Source organism: Trachemys scripta, chromosome 12 (assembly GCF_013100865.1).
Source record: "Trachemys scripta elegans isolate TJP31775 chromosome 12, CAS_Tse_1.0, whole genome shotgun sequence".
Lineage (NCBI taxonomy): Eukaryota > Metazoa > Chordata > Testudines > Emydidae > Trachemys > Trachemys scripta.
Genome location: NC_048309.1, coordinates 3581183 through 3609161, shown reverse-complemented (window position 1 = coordinate 3609161; position 27979 = coordinate 3581183). Strand labels below are relative to the sequence as shown.

The following is a 27979-nucleotide window of genomic DNA, read 5'->3' as shown; positions in this document are numbered from 1 at the left end:
ACAGGTCTCTAATACAGAGTGACCCGGATTAATTGGTAAGCTGGGTGCAAGCAAACAATATGTGTTTTAATGCAGCTAAATGTAAAGTCACACATCGAGGAACAAAGAATGTAAGCCATAGAATCATAGAAGATTAGGGTTGGAAGAGACCTCAGGAAGTCATTTAGTCCAACCCTCTGCTCAAAGCAGGACCAACCCCAACTAAATCATCCCAGCCAGGGCTTTGTCAAGCCGGGCCTTAAAAACCTCTAAGGAAGGAGATTCCACCACCTCCCTAGGTAACCCATTCCAGTGCTTCACCACCCTCCTAGTTAAATGGTGTTTCCTATTATCCAATCTAGACCTTGCCCACTGCAACTTGAGACCATTGCTCCTTGTTCTATCATCTGCCGCCATTGAGAATAGCCGAGCTCCATCCTCTTTGGAACCCCCCTTCAGGTAGTTGAAGGCTGCTATCAAATCCCCCCTCATTCTTCTCTTCTGCAGGCTAAGTAAGCGCAGTTCCCTCAGCCTCTCCTCATAAGTCATGTGCTCCAGCCCCCTAATCATTTTCATTGCCCTCTGCTGGACTCCCTCCAATTTGTTCACATCCCTTCTGTAGTGGGGGGCCCAAGACTGGACACAATACTCCAGGTGTGGCCTCATCAGTGCCAAATAGAGGGGAATAATCACTTCCCTCGATCTGCTGGCAATGCTCCTACTAATGCAGCCCAATATGCCATTGGCCTTCTTGGCAACAAGGGCACACTGTTGACTTATATCCAACTTCTCGTCCACTGCAATCCCCAGGTCCTTTTCTGCAGAACTGCTGCTTAGCCAGTCGGTCCCCAGCCTGTCGCGGTGCATGGGATTCTTCCGTCCTAAGTGCAGGACTCTGCACTTGTCCTTGTTGAACCCCATCAGATTTCTTTTGGCCCAATTCTGCAATTTGTCTAGGTCACTCTGGACCCTATCCCTACCCTCCAGCATATCTACCTCTCCCCCTCACTTAGAGTTAGGGTGACCAGACAGCAAATGTGAAAAATCGGGACGGGGGGAGGGGGGTGTAATAGGAGCCTATATAAGAAAAAGATGCAAAAATCCAGACTCTCCCTATAAAATCGGGACATCTGGTCACCCTACTTAGAGTCATCCCTGAACTTGCTGAGGGTGCAATCCATCCCATCATCCAGATCATTAATGAAGATGTTGAACAAAACCGGCCCCAGGACCAACTCCTGGGGCATTCCACTTGATACCAGATGCCAACTAGACATCGAGCCGTTGATTGTCGAGCTCAACGAGTAGTGATCTAGCTTTCTATCCACTTTATAGTCCATTCATCCAATCCATACTTCTTTAACTTGCTGGCAAGAATATTGTGGGAGACCGTATCAAAAGCTTTGCTAAAGTCAAGGTATGTCACGTTTTAAGGAAAACTTGCCTTAAAGTGATAGATTGAGCTCCTTCAGTCTATTTAGTTTAACAAAGACCGAAGATTAAGGGCTGGCTTAATCACAGTCCATAAGCACCTACATAGGGCACCAATATTTAACAGTGGGCTCTTCGCTCTAGTAGACAAAGGTTTGAACAGGATCCAAGGGCTGGAAGTGGAAGCGAGACAAATTCAGACTGGAAAAAAGGTGCAACGTTTGAACAGTGAGGGTAACTAACCACTGGACCAACTCACCACGGGTTGTGATGGGTTCTCTAGCACTGGCCATTGTTCGATCAAGATTGGATCTGCTCTAGGGCAACAGGAATTAGTTCAGGGAGGGTCTAATGCAGGTGGTCAGACTGAGCCCTTCTGGCCTCGGAATCTATGGATCAAACCTCCCAGGTTCTGGACCCCAGGGACCATTTGTAACAAGCTGGCAGTGGCAGGGGTCCTGGATTCCATTCCCTGTCAGCCAGTCCAGGCATTATACCTGCCCGGTGCTTCAGTTCAGGGCGTGGGGGAGCTCTGGCTAGGCAGGGGTGTATTCAGCTCTGTGGGGGGCAGTGCCTATGCAGGGACTGTGTGGGTGCAGCAAGTTGGGTGTTTTCTGCCCCCTCAGGGCCAGGTTATTTTTGATGGAAAGGCAAGGAGGGCAGCGATAAAGAGGAGGGGGAGGGGAAGAAGCTGCCTGGCGCAATGGGTTGGATGCAGGAGGGAAGGAGGAACAGGAGGGCGGTGCATGCAGGAGACTGGGTGCTGCTGGCTCTGACTTGGCCTCACCCTAGGCAGGAAAGGAGATGGGGGTAGTCAGCCTGGAGTGAAGTGGGCTGGTTGGTGCTGGAGACAGGTGGAGGGTGGCTGTGTATGCAGAGGGTGGTGCTGGCTGTGTCTCTTCCTGGGGCATGGAGTGGGGCCTGTGCATGCAGGGGACGGGGCTGGCTCTGCCCTCCGGGCTGGAGGGAGGCTGCTGGGTGGGTGGGTTTGCTGTGGTATGCAGGGGGCTGTGCTGGGGGGGGGGGCTGGCTGTGCATGGAGGGGGCAGTGCTGGTTCTGCCCTCAGGCTGGAGGGAGGCAGGGGGTGGTGGCTATGCATGCAGGGGGCGGTACTGGGGGGGGATGGCTGTGTATGCAGGGGGTAGTGCTGGAGGGGGATGGCTGTGTATTCAGGGTGTGTGGCTTGGGGGCGTGGCTATTCATTCAGGGGGCAGTGCTGGGGGGCGTGGCTGTGCATGCAGGGGTGCTGGAGGGGGGTGGCTCTGCATGGAGGGGGCAGTGCAGGGGGCGTGGCTGTGCATGCAGGGGGCGGTGGCTCTGCATGGAGGGGGCAGTGCAGGGGGGCGTGGCTGTGCATGGAGGGGCAGTTCTGGGGGGGCTGTGCATGCACAGGGCGGTATTGGGGGGGGTGTATGCAAGTGGCATGGCTGTGCATGCATGGGGCGGGGCTTGGGGGGGCTGTGCATGCAGGGGGCGTGCCTGGGGGGGGTGGCTGTGCATGCAGGGGGCGGGGTTGGCTCTGCCCCCCCCCGGGGCTGGAGGGGGCCGGCCGGGTTCCCACGGGGCCGCGGTGATGTAATTTCCGCGAGGCGCTGCCATAGGTTTGAATGCAGCGAGGGCCCAGAAACGAAACCGATCGCGGCGCAGCCCGGCTTATAGGGCGCCGGCCGGAGTCAGCCCCAGCTCAGCCAGTCGCAGCCCGCGGGCCAGGACCCGCCAGTGCCGGGCGGCCGGAGCCGGAGCGCAGCCGGGCAGGAGGACACAAAGTTTCCTTCCCTCCATGCGGCCGCCGGGGTAAGAAGCTGGGCGGCTCGGGGACCCCGGGCAGGGGAGTTTGCAAAGTCCCAGCTGGGGGGGGGGGAGCCGAGCCTCTCTCGCTTTCCCCGCGTCCCTCCAGGCGCCCCCTGCCCGGGCCAGCCCGGCTGGGTCCCCGCTGCCCCCCGCGGAATTCCCACCCGGGACCGGCTGACCCGCGTGGGCGTTCCCCGAGGGGGGTGGTGTTGGGGGCACGGGGAAGCGGCGCCCTTGTTTCTGGCCGACACCTCCTTCCCGTGGGGTCCCTTCTCCGGGGCGACGTGGGATGGGGAAGCGAGAAGTGACCGCGGGCGTTCATTGGAGCCCGGGCGGGGCTGTCCCCAGAGCCGGGCCAGTTGCGGGAACTTGGAGGAAGTTTGTGATCTGTTTCCCCCGCGGGCTGGTGCCGGAGGGGTCATGATGCAGCCCTGAAACCTTCCCGTGTGGCTTTAAGGAGAGAGGTCGGAGCGAGCGGGAGTGGGGGGGGGGGGTTGTTTGTTTTGGTCAGCCGAGAAGCCTGGACTCGGGGCAGGCGCCTGTCTGTGATATTGTCCAAGCTAAGTTCGTGCGCCAGGCACCCAGGCAGCGTGCTGAGGGGAGGCGATGGTCGGCTTTGTCTAGGGTGGGCTGGGGTTGGATACTGCTGTAGGCAGGTGGGTACAAACCCTAGTGTGTAGGCTGTCTGCACTGGTATGAAAAGTAACTAGCGCTGGTGTCTGTGCTAGGAATTTGCACCAATAGAATATGGTGCAATAAAACCCCAGTGTAGGGGTCTCTTAGAGATGTGTGACACTTTCTGTCACAATTGGATACCTGTAGTTTTGGGGTCCTGTCAGATCCAGCTGACTTATTACAGTTAATATCTGGGTTTATTTTTCAGCCACCTCTTTTAAGTTCTTAGAAACAAAAGAGAAGTAATTTTTTTTGTTTGTTTTTTGTGTTGGCCTCACAAACTACACAAACACTCTGCCCAGAAGTGAAAACCCTGACTGCTTGTATCAGGATTTCACAGGGAGCAGGCGTCTAGATGAGACTGTGGAGTTCCAGAAATGCACCTGTCAGTGGGGCGTGTGGTAGAGGTGAGGTTTGCACCCAAAGATGGGGTGAGCTGCTACTACCAAAATCAACGGTGGCACAAAGAGAAGGAGCTGTGTTCTGTGGGTATACCAGCTTTGCCTGAGTGCAGAGATGGGGAGGGCACATCTGGTATTATGACCCATGTAACTCACCCCTGATTAAGGGGGGTTAACGGCTCTCTTTGGAGTAACACATTAGAGAATCAGTGGTAAATAATTAATCAAGGCAAAGCCTAACTATAAAGACACAAGGCCAAATTCTTTTCTCAGTCTCTTTGGAATTATGGTTAAAGCCCTGTGCGGATACAAAATTTGTATCCGCATCCGATCTGCGAAAATGTCCTGTGGATACCTGCATCCGTGGATGTGGGTATCTGCGGATATAAAGTGGATATCTGTGGATTTGCAGGGCTGTCATCATAGTTGGTTTGTCAGTGTGTGCTGAAGAGCAGAATTGGGTCCCTTAAATACAACTAATATGTTTCTCTACACACGTGTGGGAGGCGGTGCCTTAAATTCAGGGATCTCTGTTTCCTAGGAAGTTATTTATTCATATTAACTTAGCACCTAGAGGCCTGAATCAGAATGGAGACTCGTGCTAGGTGCTGTACAGACATAATGTATACAGCCCTGATCCCAAGAGTGTGCTGGTTTTGGAGTTGTTTTTTAAAGCAGCGGATGAGGTAGAGGTGAGCAAGCTGAATATTGCACATTGGACTCCATGAGCTGCACGGGAAAAGGGCTGGAGCAGTGGCAAAGGGAGCAGTTCAGTGGAGTAGGGCTTCATGCAAGGAGGAAATATAACCTATGAGAAATAAGTCCAACTGTTAATCCTAATGAGGCAGGCACGCTCTACACGTATGTGCTGGACTTTGGTAAGGGGTGTAATAAACCAGCCGCCTCTATGTCGGGATCTGTGACTTGCATCTAAACCTGAGATCAACAGTGAACCTGCTTAGAATATAGGGCCATGCTTTCTCGTGTTCTCCCACAAAAGGGCGAGTGCACTTTTAGAGGCATTTGAAAACTCTCCCCAATGTTGCTTGCAACGCTTGGGTGCCGATGGGTTAGTGAATGTTCTTGGTGGTTGGGTTCTGATAGCACCCCTCACTGCTTAGAACAGTCCGGATTGATGATAACCTAAACAATGGCTTGGCGAAAATATGTCCCAATGATGATAGCATATGACCGCTCTTTACGCTGCCCAGGGCCCTGGATCTCTTTGCAGCTGGGAGAGTTCCCTTCACAGCCCCAAAGGGCCAGAAATGTCTTTTCCAAACAAAAGCTAATCTCTTAGGCCAAAATGTTCATGCTTGGGTGTTTAAAGTTAGACCTTCCCTGCAACTCTGTAGTTGGGGGGGGGGAGTGTAACAAGGCTGGTTCTGGTGGGACCCAACTCAGAGTGCCAATTCAGGACAAATTGCTTAAAGCAAGGCAGTTGCAGCCCTAGGCAAACCAAACCAGCCAAACAGAGAAGACTTTGGTCTTACCCCACTGGCTAACTACAAGTCACACAAGCAATTCCCTTAGACACTCCATTCCTCCCCATAACGAGTGGTATTGGGAAACTGGTTATGAAAACCAATACCCCAGTAAAAGGTTCTCCCGATCCCAAAGGGCCAAGTCCCAGACCCAGGTCAATATACAAGTCAGATCTTACCCACAAATCATGCTGTTGCCAATCCTTTAGAATCGAAAGGTTTATTCATAAAAGGAAAAAGATATAGATGAGAGCTAAAATTGGTTAAATGGAATCAATTCCATACAGTAATGGCAAAGTTCTTGGTTCAGGCTTGTAGCAGTGATGGAATAAACTGCAGGTTCAAATCAAGTCTCTGGAACCTCCCCAGCTGGGATGGTTCATCAGTCCTTTTGTGTAGAGATTCCGTTTGTAGCAAAGTCCCTCCAGAGGTAAGAAGCAGGATTGAAGACCAGATGGAGGAGATGCAGCAGTCTTTTATAGTCTCTTGTCATGAAGCCTCTTTCTTTGTTTCAAAGACAAGCATTCGGGCACGTGGCAAGAAAAAACCTTAGAGTTCTGTCCATAGGCATGTCCCTGCATACCTTGCTGAGTCACAAGGTGTGTCTGCCTTCTCTCCGTGGGTCAGTTGTATAACTGGTAGTCCTTAATGGGCCATCAAGCAGGCTAGGCAGAGCTGACACCAACTTGTCTGGGGTGTTACCCAGAAGCATAGCATAAGTTTGAAATACAGACAATAAATAAATAAATGGAGATATCCTATCTCCTAGAACTGGAAGGGACCTTGAAAGGTCATGGAGTCCAGCCCCCTGCCTTCACTAGCAGGACCAAGTACTGATTTTGCCCCAGATCCCTAAGAGGCCCCTCAAGGATTGAACTCACAACCTTGGGTTTAGCAGGCCAATGCTCAAACCTCCCAGTATAGAGCCAATAATTAGAACTTTAAATACAAAAATGATATGTGCATACAGATAGCATAATCATAACCAGCAAACCATAACCTTGTCTTAGACACCTTACTTGACCCCTTTATACCAGATTTCGTGCCACTATAGGACCTTGGTTGCAACAATGAACTATATGGTCCCAGATTACGTCAATAACATCACAAGGAGGTCTAACTTTTATAGCTTTGCAAAGGAGGCCGGTACCATTATCTCTATGGGGAAACTGAGGCTCAGGAAAGTGAAGGTCACCCAGCAGGCCAGTGGCATAGCTGGGACTAGAACCCAAATCTCTCAAGTCCCAGTCTAGGGTCTTACCCACGAGACCAGACAGACTTTGAGGCAGTAGGTGCTGAAAACTTCAGTCTCAGTGAGCTCCATGCAGTGGGGAGTTCGGCACCCCTAGAAGAAATCTGGTCATTGTTATTTAAGGGCCTGTCTTTAGATCATTTTAAAGGCCCTGAAGGAAATACTTGATAAATTTTGGTAGCAGAGTGAACCTGAACCATACATCCAGCCAGACATGCTGGAGAACATCGGGTCTGATTCAGCAAAGCACTCGAACATCTCCTTAATTCACCCTGACTTCAATGGAACTTAAACACACGTTTCAGGTTTGAACGTGGACCTAGGTGCTTCGCTGAACTGTGGTCACTGTGAGCACACAGTATCCAAAGTCCAGGGACCTGTATGTTCTCCCTGTAACTGCTACTGGTTTTTGTTGTCGAAGAGACCAAACTTTAGTTTTAAAATTAATGAACACGTCCAGCCCTTCTGACTGGGGCAGAGCTGTCAGGATGGAAGCTGACCTGGTATGGCCCTAATGCCTCAGTCAAACAATAGCAAATTCAGAGATGTGAACTATTATCCAAGCACCCAGTTCAGCTCAACGCCAACCACCCCGATTAGCCCCTTTTGGAAATGCTAATTGTTGTGGGGGGAAAAAAAAAGTTAGATGTAAGAACTGATCTATAGAATCTCAGGGTTGGAAGGGACCTCAGGAGGTTATCTAGTCCAACCCCCTGCTCAAAGCAGGACCAATCCCCAGACAGATTTTTGCCCCAATCCCTAAATGGCCCCCTCAAGGATTGAACTCCCAACCCTGGGTTTAGCAGGCCAATGCTCAAACTTGTTGTGAAGTGGGGCAGTTGAACTCAATTGGTACTGAAGCATTCTCAGTGCCACTATCTTTATGCCCAAAAGCTCCCTTCCCCTGCACTGTGTAGGAGTCCTGTGTTCTCCCAAGAAGGACTTCCACAGGTTCGCTCTGGAACGGTCCCCCTGCAGCCAGGGGCGCGCCCTGGTAAGTCTGCAGCAAGGGCAACAGAAATTGGAGATCGCTTTAGCAAGTCTGCAGCTTTTGGCATTGTGTAGTCTGCATTAACAAGGAGCCCACTACTTGCTGCAGAATTCCAGAGGCATAGATTGCATTCTGCCCTTTCTGGCCCTGTGTTGTACTTAAAGTACTGCACAGGATCTTTTCAGGGGGAATAAGGCAAAACGCCACATTTATTAGTTTCAGAGTAGCAGCCGTGTTAGTCTGTATCCACAAAAAGAACAGGAGTACTTGTGGCACCTTAGAGACTAACAAATTTATTAGAGCATAAGCTTTCGTGGACTACAGCCCACTTCTTCGGATGCATATAGAATGGAACATATATTGAGGAGATATATATACACACATACAGAGAGCATAAACAGGTGGGAGTTGTCTTACCAACTCAGAGGCCAATTAAGTAAGAGAAAAAAAACTTTTGAAGTGATAATTGTGTAAAGGTAATACTTTGTAAGTATTCTCACACTTCTTATCAAACTGTCTGTACTGGGCTATCTTGATTATCACTTCAAAAGTTTTTTTTCTCTTACTTAATTGGCCTCTCAGAGTTGGTAAGACAACTCCCACCTGTTTATGCTCTCTGTATGTGTGTATATATATCTCCTCAATATATGTTCCATTCTATATGCATCCGAAGAAGTGGGCTGTAGTCCACGAAAGCTTATGCTCAAATAAATTTGTTAGTCTCTAAGGTGCCACAAGTACTCCTGTTCTTCTTTTTACATTTATTAGTAATACATGTATTCATTAACACTGTATCATATGCATATAATATATTACACTTACACTCACACACACACACACACACACAAACACACTCCGTCTTGTTGTTACCAATTAGTTGCTCCCCTTAACTTCACTGGCCAGGTGAGTTAGATGGGGGAGGGGGTGGAGCCGGGCTTCTGCCAATCCGGATCGATACTCCCATGTTGACAGGACGAGACCAGGGGTCCTCTGCAAGACACTTTACTTTTATAGCAGCTTTCCTCTTATGCAAATCTATGCCAGATTCAAACTCTGTGTTTTGTGTCCATTGGTCCTTTGTGCTGCTTTCTTTTGAGTGTTGTCCCAATGCTGCAAAGAGGGTGTTACCAAAAGATGGTGCTTGCTTCTCACCCCCGAGGCCGTCGGTATGTTTGTTTGTCTTTAATGAGCCCACTTGACACGTTTTATTGTCCTTGGGTCTGGCTCCCAGCCCCTCTCCAACAGTTGAGGCTGTCTGGAGGTGCTGCCTTTCATGCCTTGCTCATCCACACCTCGTTCATTCAACGGGGCAATTGATTAAGAGTGTGGGGGGAGAGCTCTTGTTCTACTGCTAGCAAAAAGAAATTTTTCTTCTATCTTATTCTATCCTTAGGGGCTATAATATTATACCAAGGGCAATGCAAAGTTTCTAAATGAGGCTTTGATACAAAGTCCCATGAAAACAGAGGTCATACGTGGGTAGACCCACCGCAAGGTTATATGAAGAGGCACAATGTAAAGTCATATGAAAATGATCAGAGATTGATCTACACCTGCGCATGGTACAGAATTGCCATGGCCTGAAATGCTCTGAAGACTCAGGCTGTGTCTACACTGGAAACGGTACAGCACTGTCGTGGAGACACATGCCACAGCGACAGAAGGGGTTCTTCCATCCCTGTAGTAAATCCACCACTCTGAGCGGTGGTAGCTGGGTTGACGGAAGAATTCTTCTGTCCTCCCAGATGTGTCTATGCTGGGGCTTAATTACAGCACGCAGTTTTTCACAGCCCGGAGCGATATAGTTAGGCTGGCCTAAGTCTGTAGTGTAGCCCAGCCCTCATGCCTCGAGCTGCCCTCTGGCAGCAGGGGTGTGTGGGTGGGGCATAACAATCTTGAAAAACAAAAACAGTAACCGAAACCCATTTTTCACTGTAGGTTATAACAACAGCACTTGCTCTAACCTGGTGCTTCTCATCCCTGGGTATGGAAACGCTGTACAAAGGTGTTATCTCTGACAGAGGGGACACAGGCACCAAGATGAGACAGGACTTACCCAAGGTCACTGAGTCAGTGGTAGAGCTGGGGATAGAACCCAAGTCTCCTGACTCCCAGTCCAGTTCTCTCTCAGGATACATCATCAAAGGTGGGCAAGCACAGGGCTTGTGACTGGTATGCCCAGAACCCCCCAGCCCTTTGCAGCTGGGTAGCGAGGCTGCTGGGGCTAGATCTGGTGAGGCACTGATCACCTTCTGCAAGGTAGTGACTACCCTCCTCTCCCATCTAGGCTATGTCTACCGTGCAAAGACTATGCCAGCATAGTCCTTGGTGCAGACTCATCCATGGTCCTAATCTGTGCTGCAAATGGAAGCTCTGTTGAAGAGGAGTTCCCTGACTGTTGTAACTGTGATGTATGTGGGCCATTGGCGTCTCGACAGGGCGTGCAAAGGGCTTTCTGTTCAGTGCAGTAAAATCAGCTGTATACCATGAACCTAAGTATGATTGGTTAAAAGAATATAGTCTCCATGCACCATACAGTAAAAGGGGCTCTGTTAAAACAATGGAGCTACATAATTGAAACCTTTTTCTGTACCAGTCATGGCTCTCTAAATGCTGGATGCCTTGAGATGAGCAGACCTGCCTGTGGGAATGTGTTGCCTCCTTTGACTTCTAGCAAACCGGTGACTCCTGTCGGGACAAACGTAACTGACTCCGGAGTTACTAACCCGAACCCGAGAGTCCTGCCCCCTGATACAAAGAGAGGTTTTCTTTCGTGCCAGGTTACTGATCCTTCCTCCCAGGGCACGTGTCACATTGTCTGGAGTGGCTCACGAGCACGAGTGTCGCCTTCAGCCTTCAGGGCACACTGTCAGAAGACAGGGCAGACACCCCAAGCTGGCGGGGTGTTCTATAATTCGATTTCACCTGCCCAGTAACAACTGTGAGCTCCTGGATCACAGTAACTGTCTTTCCATGGAGTCACAGACGTCCCATTAGGCTCTCCTGTCTGTCTTGCCGACCAGGCAAGCTGGGCTTAATGATAAATGGTCACTTAGACCAAAAATTACAAAATAGTGAGGTTGCTCCCAGTCCCAAGAGACCAGTCACTTACCCCAGATCAGTTGGTGCCCTAGATCAGCGTTTCTCAAATGTGGCCACCAGGGGCTTTTCTTGCAGTCCCAGTCTCCTGGGTGGTAATTGGGGTGGGGGTAAAGGGGAGAGCAGTGGCCCCTCCCCCATGGCCCCAGGCAGGGGTTGGGCCCTGCCCCCGCTGGAGCCAGCCAGTGAGAGTCCTTCTCCTTCCTGGGGGTAATGGGGCTCAGGCTTCTGGCTTCAGCCCTGAGGTAGTGGGCGGCAGGCTTTGGCCGTGTACTGGCAGGTGCCGGACGCGGGGCTTTGGCTGCGCAGTGGTGGGCTCTGTCCCCTAACTGCAGGGCTCCATCTTGCAGCTGCAGGGCTCACTAACCCACTCGTCGACTGGCCCCTGCTACCTCCCTCCCCACCTCCCCATCCAAGCCTTAATTTGTCCCCTGGCTTGCCAGGGTTGAGTAAACCTGTTGTGAAAAGTGCTATTTGTATGTTTGTTAATATCACTTTTCACTGCCTCCCAGATAACTAACCAGTCTGCATCTGTGAAAAGTGATATTAATAAACGTACAAATAGCACTTTTCACAAACGCAGACTTACTAGCTAGCAAGTCTAAAAAGAAAATGCAACCAAAAAGGCAAAAGAAACAACAACAAAATACAAGAACATGCAAAGCGCTTTATTTGTGTTTCTATTCTGTTTAGATCCAGTAAAGAAATAGAGACAACTGTACGTTGTTTTTATTATTCAGTCTGTGGAAAAACCCCTACATACGTAAATTACTGTGATTTGGACATGTATACAGTATGTGCATATTTATTTTTTCCTAAAGTTAATTAAGTATTTTAGCAGCCACCCGCAAGAGTTGATGGCCACACTCTGACGCCACCAAAAAAATTGTTGTGAGAATCCCTGCCCTAGATCTTACACCAAAGACACCACCTGTAGCCAATCCTGTAATAAACTGTCTAAAGGGTTATTAACTAGGAAAAGAAATGAGTTCTTTACAGGTGAAAGCAAGCGAACATCTACATACAAATGAGTTGCAATCCAGCTCCTAAGAGTGACTGAATTGTAGTGATCTCTCAATTTGACATGTCTTTTAGGGCAGACCCAGGGATAACCCTGAGCGATCTCTTGTTTCAGCAGTGGTTTTCAGCCTGTTGTCCACAGATCCCTGGGGGTCCGCAGACTATTTCTTAAGATTTCCAAAGGGGTCCCCACCTCCATTTGAAATTTTGCAGCGGTCTGCACATGAAAAAAGGTTGAGCTAGTCTCTCTGGCCCTGTGAGAGCTCAAACAGCAAAGAGATTAAAAATCATTACGTGAACTATTTTTATTTTCCTCCTCCAGCATTCAAATGGCTGTGACGAGGCCTTCTGCACAAGTGGATGGGGCAATTAACAAAGCTTTTGTCTTATGATGGCCCACTTAATTTTTCAGAGTCTTCCTGAACAGGTGAGGGAATGAGTCCCGTGCCTGGGTTCACAAGTTCAGAGCAAACATTTTCAAAGTTATAAAGCGAAACTTACATATTTCCTTATTTGCAGAGTTGTTGTTGCTGTGTCAGTCCCAGGATAAGAGCGAGACAAGGCGGGTGAGGTAATATCTTGTCTCTCTCGTATTTCCTTATAGCGTGGAATACAGACATCCCAAGTGAGATTAATGCATGCAGCAGCTTAAAGCATTTCATAGAGTCTAATCACTAAAGAATTCAAACAATACAGTCACACCTATCACAGGTGAGCTGGTTTGTTTTCCAGCTATGGGTTCGTCAGTTCTTAGCTCACACCTACGGCTTTGGGCAAGAGCTGGCACTTGGTTTACCAGCATCACAGCGTGACTCTGCAATTTGTTCAGTTAAATAATAATAGCAATAATATTACTTGGCACTTAACGTCTTGATTGCCGCCACAAACAATAAATAACTCTCCTAACAACGTGGTAGGAAGGGAAGTGGTGCTAGTCTCACTTTATGTGCAGGGAAATTGAGACATGGGGGTCCGATCCATCCTTGGCATAAGTCAATTGAAACGGTAGCATTCCATCTGGAAAGAATTTGGCCCATGGGAAGATTTGTGGCTTTAGCTTTTCCAGCCCGCTGTGGTAATTGTGTTGGGCCTGACTTCCAGAGCACCCAGGAAGCCAGGTGGGGTGCAAGTCGCTGTGTGCCCCATTGCTGCATGCATACCAGATTTGCAGGAGACAATTAAGTGCGCCAATATGAAAATCAGGCCCGAAAGCCATATATTGCCTGATCTATGTACAAGGAACTTGCTGGGTCAGTGGGCGCATTGCGTGTGGCCGCAGGGCAGCAGATGATCTCTGGTTATGTCATAAGGCTCGCGGGTAACCCCGGTGGATGCTGTCAGAGATGGCAGGCCGAGGACTCGATGAGGCTGGGAAGGTGCCTTGCTTGTGTGTAGGATTACTCTGGACTAGGATCAAGCACTTTTTTTCTTAGGAATGACCTTAGAGCTGATGCAGGTGAGATATATCTTTAAAGTGTAGCAGCAGGTTGACGCAGCAAACTGATGGCTCAGGGAGCCTGGCTGTTGGGGAAAAGCTGTGAATTCCCAGGCCTTGTTTCTCTAACATTGGCTAATCAATAGGCAGAAGACCTTGAGCATCCTCCTATCACAGTGAGCTGCCTTGGGTTCAGGGACTCCAGATCTGTGTCACTATTGCATTGTCTTTGCTTTGCTATTAGCATATCAGCAGGTTATCTGGTTATCCAGAGGCCCCAGAAGAGCCCAGACAAAGTCTTGCAGCTGCTCCTCTGAGGCAGGATAGTCTCTGGAGCTGCAGATACGTTTGTCCAACACAGATTTGGATTCTCTTGTTTGTTTTTTTTATTTTCCAGAATTTTTTTTAGCCAGAAATGCTGGTCCCACATCAGTCAAGGATTGACCTAGGACCAAGTGAACTTTGCTGGGTCCCAAAGGAGCTTGACTTGCCGCTACATTGCAGCATTTAATCCCGAATTTCTAGCGTAGAGTTTTATCTGATGTTTAGACTTGAGTAAATTTTAGGTTTTCAACTACATGTCCACCCTAGATAGAAGTCCCTAGAGCTTGGAGCCAAGTGAAACAATGCAGAACTGCCTTGATCTTCTCTCCAAACGCACTTTGTCCTGATGGACTCCATTGCTGGGAGATTTCTTGGTGAAATTTTAACAAAATTGGTAACAAAAATAAAAAGCGGCGGTGCAATGGGGAGGGGAGGGGAACGTCCTCAATGAGATACTGACGAGCGGGGGGAAGAGACTGCAGGCTGTTGGAGAGTTACTGTAAGGACCCACACATGGTGTTTGTATTTCAAGATGAACGTCCTTCCTGGTCAGGGGGTTTTGTTCTCTGGTAACTGGAGAGATCGATGTTGTGCTGCTATACCATCCTGATCTCCCATCAGCTCGCTTCCTGGCCAGTGGCTCCATTTCCCTATCAGACCATTCCACACATACCCCAACCACGGAGCTCTGCACTCACTATGTTAATCCTCTCCTCCCACGTGGTCCAGCCCCACAGCTTCTGCATGCCCTCTGTGCACATGGTACTGCGTTGTGATGGATGGTCCATCACTGGCACTTTTAAATTAAGGTTGCATAGGCTGTGGCGCCAAGGGGGCCACCGGGGCCATGGCCCAGCCACTTCTTGGTCCCAACTTGGAGCAGGAGATCCGGCGGTTCTGGGGCAGGATGGGGGTGGGGTGTCACAGAAGGACGGTGGCTGGAGCAGTGACAGGAGCTGCTGTGGGGTAAGTGCAGGGTGTACTCCAATTTCTGCCAGAGGCAGGACCTCTGACACACACTCACTCACACTCTCTCTCTCTCTCTCTCTCTAAATGGTTTCAAACGGGAATTATTGCAGGGAAGTCCAGAGGCCGGTGGTGTACAAGAGGCTCAGAATTGTCTCTTCTGGCTTTCTAATCGAACTCCCTGAAATCTCCAGTCCACATGGCACGTCGCCCATGAGTCTGTCCCGGTACTGTTGTTTAACACTTGTCGTGATCGCACCTGGCTAACCAGGTCAGCGCCTCCTAGGAGCCGGGCCTGGTACACACAGTAAATGACAGCCCCACCCCAAAGCATGCACATGCTCCTAATCCCTCCTTGGCTTTTCCCACGCTGAGCCGCCTCTCTCCTGTGCCCCTGAGGAATTTTTCCTTGCTGCGCGTGGACGGGGAGCTTGGTTACACTCCCAGCGCTGTTACTTGTCCTGGCCTTGGGGAGCTCAGGAAACGGACTAGTCTAGTAGCTCGCTGTTACCGTTGGCAGACTAAGCAATCGTTCTAGCACTGCTAGAGCAAATTTCTGAGAAACCCGTGGAGGTCAGCCCGTCTGCTGCTTTAATCCCGGTATGAGTATGACTGCAGGGTAGGAAAGCAGCATCTAAAGGGGATTTCACCCAGCTGGGGAAGCCAGGAGTGCCTGGGCACTAATCTCCGCTCTAATCCCAAAACCTGTCCGCATTGGTGTCCCTGGAGCACAGATGAGGAGGATCATATCTATTCACCTTACAGGGGTGGTGTGAGGGTTGATCAGTGACCGGACCACAGTGCGAAGGGTGCTGAGGATTCGAGCTATTCTGAATTATTATTTCTATCCCAGCAGCGTCCCCACCAAGCGCTCTCTGTGCTACATGCTGCATATACAGCTGGGAAGAGACCGTCCCTGCCACAAAGAGCTTGCAGTGTACAGTATACTCCTCATTTTCCAAAGCCCTATTATCCAAACCTCTGCCCTGTCCGTTCGGGGGGGGACAAGAGAGGGATTCGGGTCATATGGAGGTTTGGATAAGAGAGCAGAGTCCCCGGGCTGGGGGTGGGGGGTCTCCCCCGCTGAATGGCTCCTGTGACAGTGCATGGAGCCCTCTGCAGCCCTGCTGTCATGGGAGGGCTCCTGCCCTCTCCATTACCTGAACTCCTGATTATCTGAATAAAATCCATGTCCCCGCTGCTATTCGGATAGTCGGGAGCATTCTGCATCTAGATGGGCAAAGGGTGGGAAAAGCGAAGTCTTGTTATCCCCATTGTGCTGATGGGTGGATAGACGCGGAGAAGTGAAATCATGTGCCCATGGTCACCCAGGAAATCTGTGCCAGAGCAGGGATTGAATCAGATCTCCTCAACCCCAAGAGCATCCTTTTTCTGATCAGTATGGTCCGAGAAACGGCCTTTTGCGTGTTCCCTTGTGCTCCTTGCAACCCACCATCCACACCAGCTTGGAAAATAACGTCTCTTCTTTTACATCTGTGTTGCTGCAGTGTCCAGCGGCTCCTCCAGGAAACAAAGCCGAGTTGTGCTTGGTGCTGAACAGTCATATGATTATGTAGCCTAATCGACAAATGGGCGTTGATTCTACTTAACATGCGGTGGCCTGAGAGGCTGCTGCCTCCAGATCAAGTACAGGAGTGAAATTGTTATTAAATTGAGGAGCATGCGAGAAACAATCCAATCCATGTTCTCTGACTAGCAATGGTATAAATTTTATATCTGCGAAACTGACAACATCGTGAACTCTATAATATAGCAAAGGAGTCGGAGCCAATACAGAATGTCCAGCACCTGCATTACTCACATCCTCCTGGTGAAGAACCCCAAACTAGGCCAGGTGATCTGTGTGTAGTCATCAGGCTAGTGCATTTCAGTGTATCCCACCGCCCATAGGAAGGGATACACCAATTCCTGCTCCACCCTGCTCGTATTCAACGTTGGTTTCAGCCTCTTTTCCTTAGACATACTTCCACATCACAATAATATTGGGGTTCCTAATTCCCATAGGTTAATTAACCCATGGCATCCTAATCACTAGCATTTATGTCTGTCAGTTGCTATGGTATTTCTGCAGTTAGTATATGTACGTTTTGGTTAAACTCATCAGCCGTTCAAACTTTTCCTTAGAACGCCCTGCAACAAGGGAAGTCCATCAGTTAGTTCCTCCTTTTAACTGAAAGTTTTAGGCCTTGGTTTAGTCGTGCTAAGCTAGCTGTCCTACAGGCCTGAGGCCTGTAGGTCCTTGCTTTACAGCCTTACTCCGTATTTACACGTCTCTGCGGTATCTAGGTGTGTTTTTCACAGTGCTTTGTTTTGCCATCACACCCTAGGAGTCCTGGTTGTGCCCCAGGACCCCTTGCGCTAGGCGCGGTACGACTGCAGATGAGAAAGACGGTCCCTGCTTCAAAGAGTTGACAATCGACATCTAAGGAGACAACAGATGGCTACAGGGATAAATATACAAAGCCTGTACAGTAAGAGACAGGGTGCCATCCCTGCTAAATAAAGGCATGCAGCTTGTAGGTACAGCCTTCCAGTGTGAGATTTGATAGTTTAATTCTGTGTGTTGTCTGCAAAGGTTTTGAAACACACACACAGAGATGAGTCAGGGGTGATTTATTTCTAGACGCAGCGTAGGTGACTGAATCTGAACGGAGAAATTCTAATGATGCACTGACTTTCTGCTGGGTAGTTTAGCGACTCCTTTCTGCTTCAGTAAGTGATCTCGCATCGGGCTGTGATTTCGCTGCATCTTAGAAGCTAAAGAGGATTGGGCCTGATGAGTGTGTGATAGGAAAACCTTGGAGTGCTGCAGGATATCTGGGGTTTCTGTAGGTCACCGCCTGCCTTCTGAGTCAGTGCTGAACTGATGCCAGGGTGCTAGAGAGGCATTTGGATAGGGGTAAGATGAAGGTCTTGATCAAAAATACTGGGGCGCTTTCAACATCTGTAAGGAGGGGGCTGGCCATTGTATCCTGGGGAAATTCCAACATGAGTAGGTTCTGTTACCTGAATCCCTCTGCAATTTCAGTTGGATGGTGGGCTATGTCTCATCCCAAACTTTTGCCTGGTTCTTCTGTGCGCTGTTAAAGAGCTGCTGTGTTCCACCCCAGAGGTGGGTGAAAGGAGCCTTGCTTGTGAAAATGCTTTGCAATGAGAAGCTTCTCTATAAACGAATGCAAGATCTTGCACTCAGCTTCATTCTTTGCAATAGCTTCAGCCCTTTCTCTGGAGATTCCACCCCTTGAGGTGCTAACAAGAGGCTGGAGGTGCCATTGATGTGGGTTTTCGCCATAGAACTCAGGTTTTGTCTGGCCTGTGGTGCCAGAAGGATTGATTTATTTAAGAGACAGGCGCATGCCTGGCCCTGTACCAGCTGTCTACCCCAGGTGCTTTGTCTTGTGGTCAAGGTGGGCAGGGGATGGGCCTTCCCCTTGTGAGCAGTGCCCCATAATACTGTCAGCAGTGCAGCTCCGCAACCCCCATCATTCTCCAATTTCCTCCTGAGCTCTGAAGTATCGCTTATGGGACGCTCCCAGCCACTGGTTACCCAGGCAACAGCCCGCAAAAGGCTTCCAACCCGTTACCCATGGGGCTGTGCACTGAGCAGTGAGTCACCTCTCCCACAGCTGGACTCTGAGCGCTTAGCAGCCCGGCAGGGTGTTTGCTCAGCTGGCTGTCTAGATCTTGTTCGTTTCTGCTGGTGCACCCATCACCTTCTTCACTAGGTCTTGGATGCAGCAGTTCAGGATCGTTGCTGTGATCGTCAAGCTCGCTTTCGATGGAAGCAATAGGATCGTGGGGTGGGGTGGGTTGATGGGACAAAGAGGCAGCAGAACCCCAAGGCAGTTAGCACAGAAAGGAAACCTTTGAGCACTTAGTGCCTAGATTGGGGGGGACCTGAGGGCAGGTTGGCTGCAGCTAAGCACAGAGGTGCCAGTGGAATGAAGGAACAGCAATGAAGGCTGCAGTGGGATATACCTGTCTCCCGTGGTGGTCCATTGGGGCAGTGTTTCCCAAACGGAGGAGGAGCAGGCAGGCGGATTTCAGGGGTTGCAGACAGAGGAGAGGGTCACTGTGGGTGGGGGAAGTTGCAGGACCCCAGAGCTTCCCCATTCCCCTTCCATCCCCATCCCAAGTTGGTGCTGTTGCCTCCCATGTGACCTCTAAGGCTACAGTGTTGCAGGCTACCAGCCCAGGCTTCCTCAATCTGCCCTGGGGGCACCAATCACTGCTCTGCCGCCCCCAGCAGCATGTAGGCTTCCGGTGCGGTGCCTGGGGGAATAGGGAGGGCAGGGACAAAAGGCGGGGGAGGAAGTCAGCAAAACATATGGAAAAGGGAGAGAGAAAGGATGACGTGCCCCAAGCAGGACGGGACAGTGAGGCTGCAGAGATGGCAGCAAGTTGGTCACGGGGAGGGCCCCACACGGCCATCCAGCAAGGGAGGCTGGAGCCATGCCTTGAATGTCTGTAACTTGTGGGTTCACTGATGGGCTGGAGGCAGCAGTCACTGAATGAAGGGGCCCTTCTGTCTGTTTTGTAGGACTGTGTGGTACATATCCTGCAGAACAACACATTTCCCCTCCGCCCCAGTGGGGCAGAAGTCTGGCAGAGTTAATGCCCTAACAGCAAGACATCTGGTTTCACAAGAATCTGACCAAGTGCTGAGTGGGTGGTTTTGTTTGGTTTTGCTGTGGCCAAGATGATGCATTTTTCTTTGCTCACTTCAGGAAATCGAGGAGCTGGGATGGGTTCGTTTAATACCTCAAAGCGCACTCAGCAGAGAGAGAGGCTAATCTCCCTTATACCTCACTTGTTTGTTTCTCTCCAGGTTTTTTAACTTGCGTGGATGGCCAGGAAGGGCGCACTGAGCTAGGACCCTGCCTGCTCCTTGGAGCCTTCCTGAGCATCTGATCTGCTTTTAGAGATTTGTAGCTGTTTTTACTTGGCCGCTGGGGAAAATGCCTGCCGTTAACGGCCTCGTCCCCCTGACGCTGGACGGCCTGCAGAAGCGGCTGGAGCTGTGTCTGGTGTGCTCCAAGTGCAGCGTGAGGGAGAACGAGAGCACCTACGGGCGGAGAGAGGTGGAGCATCGCTGCATGCATGAGATCCTCCTGGCCCAGTGCAGACGCAAGAGGAGCCAGCTATGGAAGAAGGTGGGCAGGAGGCCGGGCTTCCCAAACCCAGCACGTTACGAGGTCTGCAGATACTACTCCCCCGGCTCAGGGTGCCACAGGCACAGGAACCAGTGCACCTTTGCCACCAGCAAGGAGGAGGCGATGGTGTGGAACTTCGAGAGAGAGCACGAACTGGAGCGGCGTGTGCTGAAAGCCATGGTGCTCCAGGCACAGACGGCAGGCAGTACAAAAGGCCTCCCAAGCCAGGAAGCGCCCAGCGCCGCAGGGGAAATCCGGAGCGAGTTTGGGGGGCAGTTCCAGGAGATCTGCAAACTCTGCTTTTACCAAAGTCCCCAGAGAATATCCTCCGGGGGGCTGGCTGGGCTCTGTGAGGAGCACGGTGCTGGGAAAGCTCTCCTGGTCCATGTGGTTACTGACGGAAGGAGGAAGAAGCAGTACACTGCAATCAGGCCGTGGCCGGAGTTCATGTCGCAGCTCAGCTACTGCATGTTCGTCTCCAGAGGCAACCCGTGCAAGCACGGGGCCCAGCGGTGTAACTACGCGCACAGCGAGGTGGAGATGGCGGTGTGGGAGGCTGAGCAGAAGCGCGGCCTGGTGCGCTCGGACCTGCTGCCGGCCGTGGCGACGGGCAGCGAGAACGGCGACAAGCCAGCGCAGCCCCAAGTCCAGTTCTACTGCCGGGCCTGCTTGGTGACCTTCAGCTCCCAGGAGAGCTTCGAGAACCACTGCTCCCTGGTGGAGCACGCGCAGATGGTCTCGGCCGACACCATGATCCAGTGGGCTCACCGCACGCCTCCCTATGGGCTGATCACATTCACACTGTGCAACAGGTAAGGGGGCAGCCTTGCGCAGCCGGCCATGCCTAGCAGGCAATGAGCAAACTGCATGGGTCCCTGCAGAGGGGGCACAGCGGGCTGATGACTTGATTCTAGATCATCTGTCTAGAGAAACAACCCAGCTGGCCTAATGTTTGGTATCCCTTTGGGGTGTGACAGTTCTTGTGGGTACAGAACCTGCCCCGTATTTGGGGGAGAAAGGGTTAAAAATCACTGCTTGGTTCAGGGACTTTGGGTGTATGGTTTCCTAGCAGGTAAAATGAAGCAGGATCCATCTTGGAGTGGTTCCTTATTAGGACAGGGAGGATACAAGGGGGTAAGTTTGAGGGAAGTTAATTTTCAAGTGCCTCCTTGGCTTGGGCTCTTGTTGACCTCAAGAGAAGAGGGTGAAGAACCTGCCTGGGGCATCTCTGGGTAGTCGGGACCTATAACTCCGCACTGGTGCAGCACCAGCCGGGCTGGCAATGGGGGAAGCGATCGTGCACGCAGGGTGCAGGTGGTGTTACTGCCACGTCACCTAACTCTGGCCAGAGCAAGTTGAGATGACAACAGAAGACAAAATGCTTGACTGGTTACTACCAGTGGGGCACTGCTGGTCCCAGTTCTGCCAGCACTGTGGCCTGCTAGGAATCCCCAGTTAATCCTTGTGCAGGAGGCGGGGGACGCCTCATTCCCCTTGCGGTCTCAGGCTGTTCAGAGTATCCTGTGTGCTTTGTTTTGCATGTGGAATTTATTCCCCCACAGAGGGGACATCTGCGAATATGGTGAACGGTGCACCAAGGCCCATTCCGTAGAGGAGCTGCAGGAGTGGATCCAGAGAGCGAAGGCTGTCGAGAGGAACAGGAAATCTGCCAAGAGAGACGGGCTCCTCTCCTACCAGGACCGTCTCATTGCTGAATACAAGGAGTGCCGCAACGAGGTGTTCATTGTACGTCACCGTCTGCTGGCTGGACGCTGGCTGTGGGGCACCTGAATGATCCGGCTGATTGGAAGGGTTTTGAGTTTGCTTAAAGCTGAATCCTGATAAAGGGCCTTGTGAAAACCTGGCGGCAGCATTAACACATGCAAAATCCCTGCATTTGCACTAGCTGGCTGCATGCAGGAGTTCCTGGCTGCCCTGTGTGCACTTGCACGTTTGAAGGGGGTGTTTTCAGAGGCTCCTGTAAAAGTGCATCCCAGTATCTCTCCACCTGCATCAGCAGTTTGGGCCGATCACCCCCGCGGCCTGATCTTACATAATGCTTCCCTTGCAGGATGTGCACCCCGGGGGCTAATGCTTGTGAGCCTGGAAGCGAAGTGGACTAGAAATGAAAGTGAATATCGAGTTCAGACCATTTTCATTGTAGACCATGAGAGAGGCAGAAAGCAAATGAAGGGGATAAATGGTGAAATGTAAATTAGATCTTGAAAATGTATTTGAGACTTAATCTTGAATGTGTGTGCTGCCCCTGCTCTCCAGCCCCCATGCTGCCCTTTTCCAGGCTCCTCTGAGGCAGGAGTAGGCCTGTTAAAGAACACACCCTGTGTATCAAACTGTCCTGCTCTGCCGTGTGTCCTTCCACCTTTCCAAGCGCTCGCTGGCTACACTGGCGAGAAGCACGGGGGCTCAAATCTCTCACCCTGCCCTTTCGGCCGCCCTGCTACAGCGGACCGTGCTGGGCCTTACTGGCAGGCGCTGTGAGTGTGCGATCGCAAGGTGAAACACGTGGCTCTTCTTGTCTCCTTTCCATCAGCTTTCTGAGCAGGTTGATGGCGTCATGGTTACCTGCGAGCAGCCCATGCGGGTGCATTCAGAGGACAGGAAGATGCGATACTGGTGGAAGTTCAAAGTTCACTCCCAGGTAAGTCGGATTCTCTGTAAAGAAAGACCAGAGGTTTGAAACCAGCTCTGTCCCCCCACATAGTTCGCTCTTCCCGCCGTAGAGACTTGCCTGCTCTTCCGCCCCCAGGGGCTGCTGGAGAGAGTCTCTGCACAGTTAAGGAGTGGGAGGAGGTTGGGGCATGCAGATGAGGCTCTGTTCCCGGAGCCCTGGGGCCTGCTGAGCAGAGAGCGGGAGAGAGCTCAAGTCCAGAGGTGTTACAGTTGTGACCTGGGGTGTGTTGGGCCGGGGCTCTGAAAGCAGGGCTGGGGACGGGCCGAGCATTTATCGGGCAGGTGGGTCTGGCTGTGCTGATCGAGCCCCGTTACTGCCTGCTGTGGTGCTCAGGACAAAATAAAACGTTCTTCCGCCTGCACAGGCTTTGTGGGGAGGGAATGTGGCCGGGGAGGGATCTTGTCTTGCTCGTTCCATCTCTGCTCCTTTTGCTTGCTCTTTGCTAGGTCCCAGGACTGACCCTTTATGGACAATTCCTTAAGAGGTTAATAGGGATGAAACCCCACAGAGGTCCTTAGGAATCACTCTAAACCCCTCTAGAACTGAAGAGGGAATGGGGCCATTTTGTAGATTCCAGTAGGAATTCTCCCCCTGCTATGGAATTCCATAGGGGTGATTGGGGGGGAAAACCTCATTCCCTGTTTAGTTTTATTGGGCTTTCACAGAGGGGATGGCCGGATGGCGGGTCTCATGCAGGGAGATTCTCTTCACTGGATATTCTGTTCCCTTCTAACTGGCAGATGCCGCTGAGGCACGTGGCGTTACTGAAGAGAGATCCCGGAGCCACTTTCTTCCTAGCAGGGGACGGGTTCCCGCGGGGCCTCACCTACATCCGGGGGGAACGGTTAAAGGCTCTGCCGTCACCGCAGCTCTCGTGCCTGGTGGAGGTCTGCATGGAGTGCTGCACGTTCGGAGTTTATGAGCAGTGGGTTGTCTTTGACTTCGGCAGCCGCCCCGTCCTGGTGCGGAAAATCCAGGCCAAGATCGGCAAGCGGGAGCTCCCCCGGCACGTCCCGGCTGGCACGGAGGGCAGCCGCTTTGTGAACTTTCAGCGCTGGCACAGCGGCAACCGGGTGATCATTCCCAGCGTGGAGATGACCAGTGACGAGGTGGACCTGCTATCCAAGTACAAAGCGCCAGCGCTCTCCCTGGAGTTCCGGCCCGGCAGCGCTGCGAACACACCCATCACCCACCTCAACTACAGGGAGAGGATGCACGACTTCCTGTTCCGAGAGGAGGAAGCGGAGCAGACCCTGATTGACAAGTAAGTGTCCCGGCAGTAGTGGCAGATCCGTAAGGGTGAAGGACTCATCCTCTTCAGGGGCCTGCCTTCCTTCTATCTGCAGTGGTCCCAGTGCCAATTCTGTCCCTTGGTCCCTGGTGCTATTTCAAGTCTAGTCCCCATATTCCCCTCCGTGCCAATTGTGCAGGAATGGTCCCAAGGGACGGCTGCAGGTCAGACTGTCACAGAGAAGTGGGTGCTGTCATGGAAGGTGACGTGTGGAACAGGAAAGAGAATGATAATATAGGGCTAGATTCTGCTCTGTGGGGTGTAAACAGGGCAAGAGTCTGTAAGCTTTAGACATACCCTGGATGTGGACCTAGAGAGAGGTCTGAATGAAAGCTGGTACCCAGGTGGTGGTGGTGCCCACACAGATCGGAAAAGGAAGTAGCAAGCAGGTCAGGGGGAAGATGAAGAGTTCTGCTTTAGCCTGTTGAGCGTGAGCTGATGACTGGACATCCAGAAGGAGAAGTCGGAGAGACCGGTGGCGACTTTAGTATGGACAGAATCAGATAGGTCCAGAGGACAGAGGTAGATCTGTGGGTTGGTAGAGATGGCAGTGGAATTTGGGTTTGCAGATGAGATTACGCAGAGATAGGGTGTAGAGTCCTCTGAAGGAAACAGTGGACGAATGATTGGAGAGAGAGGAGGAGAACCAGGAGAGGAAAAGTCTTGGAAGCCAAGGGAGGACAGGATTTTAAGATGAGCGTGGTTGACTGTGTTGAAGGAGGCTGACAGGATAAGGAGGATGAGGATGGAGAGCTGGCTCTGAGATTTGGCTAGGAAGAGGTCAGTAGGGACTTCAAGAGCAGTTTGCATGGAGTGCATGGGGCGGAAGACAGCTTGCAGAGAGTCTAGGCTGGAACCTGAGGAGAGGAACGCCAGCCAGCAGTTGTAGACAGTGTGTCCAGTGAGCTCGAGACGAAAGGGAGATGGGGCAGGAGTTGGAGAGAGAAGTGGGGTCAAGGGAGGGCTTTTTAAGAGGGGAGAGACTAGAGCATGTTTGTATTGTGAGGGGAAGGAGCCAGAGGAGAGGGGATGAGAGTGGGCCCAGGGGAGGTCAGGAGATGGGGTCACTGGGATAAAGGGGTTAGAGGAGGAGAAATGTCTGTGACTGGGAGAAGGCAAAGTGAGCTGTGGGAGGGGAATGACCTCTTCCAGGGCCTGTCTTCATCTGGAGTGCAATGGTTGGTCACTCTCCCCTGTCCCAGTTCAAACAGCAAGGCAAAAATCTCCTGCCCTGAGTCTCCAGAGAGCACCAGCTGGTATGGCTAGCTAACGCTCTGCTGTGCATTCCATGTCTTGGCTACCGCCTGGGCTCTGGTTTGTGCTGAGCACTAGCCAGCCGTGGGTGGAGGTTTTCAGTGCTGCTACTTGGGGAGAAACAAAGGGAGCTGTGCTGTGCACCCCGCCAGACCCACCACGAGGAGCCCACGCTGAAGGAAGTGGATGCACCTGGCACGTCTATGCTCCTTGTTGCACCAGCTCACTGTAGGGTAGATGGGCGCCTAGGGTGTCGCTCTCCTTACCAGCAACCTGCAGGAATTACATACGCAGGCAGCTCTCTAAGCCTGTTTTTGGAGATGTCCCATAGGAGTTTAGTGCTGTTGAGTTTCTTGGGGATTGACAACCTGTTTGCCAAACTGCCGTTCTTTAAGTGGAACTTTTCAGTAAGTGACGTGACCAAGTCTCCAAAGCAGCTGCTCCCGCAGGCGCCGCAAGTCTGCATGCTGTCGTTTTAAACCGTGTCATTTAATTTAAAAACGCTGCTCAGCGGGATCTCTGGTTGATCTAGGGGAGCACAGAGAGAGTCTTGTCGCCAGGGGACAGAGGGCCGATGCCCTGGTCCTTTGGGGGGAGAGGGTGGGGTGAAGAGGTGGGGAATCAGGAGGGGATCCTCGTGGCGCAGGCAGTCCCTCCCGCGTAGGGGGGGATATTGCTGATGAATGGACGTGTGCAGTCAGCACTGTTAGCTGTGGTGCCTTCTTCGTCTCAGGCTTAACCTCCAGGTCACCATCTCCCTGACCCCGATGCTGCAGACCCTGTCCATGGGGATGAAGTTCGCCCTCTCTGGTGAGCTCTTTGCTGAAGTGCCGACCCCTTGTGCCCTAACACCGGACACCAACGAGGGGTATCTGCTGAGCCGGTCTGTGAGCACCGCTTTCCTGGCACCTGACCCGCCCACGGACAACCGGGTGTACGAGGTCAAGGTGGAAAGCAAGGCCATCACCGAGAAGAGCATCTGGCTCCTCATCCCCCGGAGATGCTGCTCTGAGCTTGGCTTCCAGCAGGGCACCTCCTGCAAGGTGGAGATCCAGTTCCAGATCGACCGGCTGCAGTTCCGGCTGTGGCACTACGCGGTGGACCAGCTGCTGGACGAGCGGCTGATCCTGCCCGACGTTGCAGCCTGTTCCATCCCTCACTCCCCCACGCTACCGCTGAGCGGGAACAAGAAGCAGATGCAGGCCATCTCCTACATCACCGGCCAGGCCACCAGCACCAGGCAGGTCCCTCCTCTTCTGATCTATGGGCCTTTTGGCACAGGGAAGACCTTCACCTTGGCTATGGCCACCAGGGAAATCATCAAGCAGCCCAACACGCGAGTGCTGATCTGTACTCACACCAACAGGTAACTTGCTAGCTTTGCCGTGGCTTTTCTCCAAGGGAAGACGCTGGGAGGCCGTAGACTGAAGGCTGGGTGCTCAGCTGTGCCAGATTCACACGTGATGGGGATGTGAGGGTTTTCCTAAGGAAACTAAATTGTGTTTCGATGCCAAGCGTTCTGCAAACAGTCCAAACGTTTGGTCCACTTTTGAAATACGACAACATTATTTCTTAAAGAAAAGCATTCCCTTGTTCTTGGTAGAAATCTGAGCTTAGATGGGGGGCAGGAAGATATGGGTGGAAGGAGACCAGGATACATTCCTGATGAGGATCTTGATTCTAAGCTAGAGAGAGATGTGTTTTATGGTGTGCTACAGTCATTCCCTGCTGGGTCCTCTTCCCCCACCTCCCCACAACACTGTGGGTAACAGTTACACACCAGGTGAAATGGAAACCCCTTCGCTTCTGCACCTTAATTTCCCCTCTTGGCCTTGCCCAGGTGACTTCATTCTTGTATTTGCCCTCTGATGTTGACTCTTTCCAAAAGCTGTTGTGCTGCTGTGTATATGTCAATATTGATTCTGCAGGTCCCATAAAGAGGAGAGTTAGGGGGAGGGAAAGTCGAGATGCACGTAAACGTGGTAGGCTCTGAACTGACCTTTGTTATTCCGAGATTTTAAAATGAAAGCAACAATGCGTGAAGGAATGCACAGTGGAGGGTCCGTTTCCTTTCCTATGGGGACCATTATTTCCTTAATATTTTTTTGAAAGGTATAATAAAAAGAGATGACTTTCAATCTTAGCCTGTGTCCTGCCCTGTGGCTGCACTGGGACTTGTTCTACTCTCTGAGATGTTTGCACATACTCCACCAGCACAGGATTCTAGGAAGGTTGGTTATGGGACGAAGAATGCCTGGGGCCATACTTTCATACCTGGGACCCGACACATCCTTGTGCCCACGTGATCCCTGGGCACGTGGCGTTGTGACTGAGGGCCCAAGTGTATGTATTCAGAAGGCCCTTGGTAAGTGAGGCTCTAGGCACTGCGCAGCCACTGATTAGATCTTAAATCGCACTCCTGAAAACGTGCGCACGGGCTCCTTGTGTGCGCAGTGCGGATAACTGAGTGTGTATCCCATACGCTAGTTTCTGCACGTACGTGAGCATCGCCTACAGGTTGTAAATCAGGGGCCAGAGCTCTGGAAACTGTGACTGAGTATATTCCTTGTCCAAAGGGTCCGTTCCCAAATGAATAAACAATGGGACAGACTACCCCAGTGCGTCTGGGATGAAGGGCTTGTCTGAGACTCCCACTCACATTCCCTTGCCATGCTGCCTGGACCGTGAGTGCCTACCTCAAGGCAGACACCCCAAACTG

The 27979-nt window shown here is 51.5% G+C and overlaps 1 protein-coding gene across 1 annotated transcript in view; it reads left to right on the top strand.

Moving 5' to 3' along the window:
• Positions 1 to 3135: 3135 nt before the first annotated feature.
• HELZ2 (helicase with zinc finger 2) overlaps positions 3136 to 27979 on the top strand; it is a 48053-nt gene continuing 23209 nt past the window's right edge. The window contains exons 1-6 of the mRNA XM_034787316.1: positions 3136 to 3205; positions 19699 to 20835; positions 21586 to 21769; positions 22575 to 22682; positions 23456 to 23979; positions 25994 to 26626. Of these exons, the coding sequence (XP_034643207.1) occupies positions 19829 to 20835; positions 21586 to 21769; positions 22575 to 22682; positions 23456 to 23979; positions 25994 to 26626 (2456 nt within the window). The 5' untranslated portion in view covers positions 3136 to 3205; positions 19699 to 19828. The remainder of the gene's footprint in view (positions 3206 to 19698; positions 20836 to 21585; positions 21770 to 22574; positions 22683 to 23455; positions 23980 to 25993; positions 26627 to 27979) is intronic.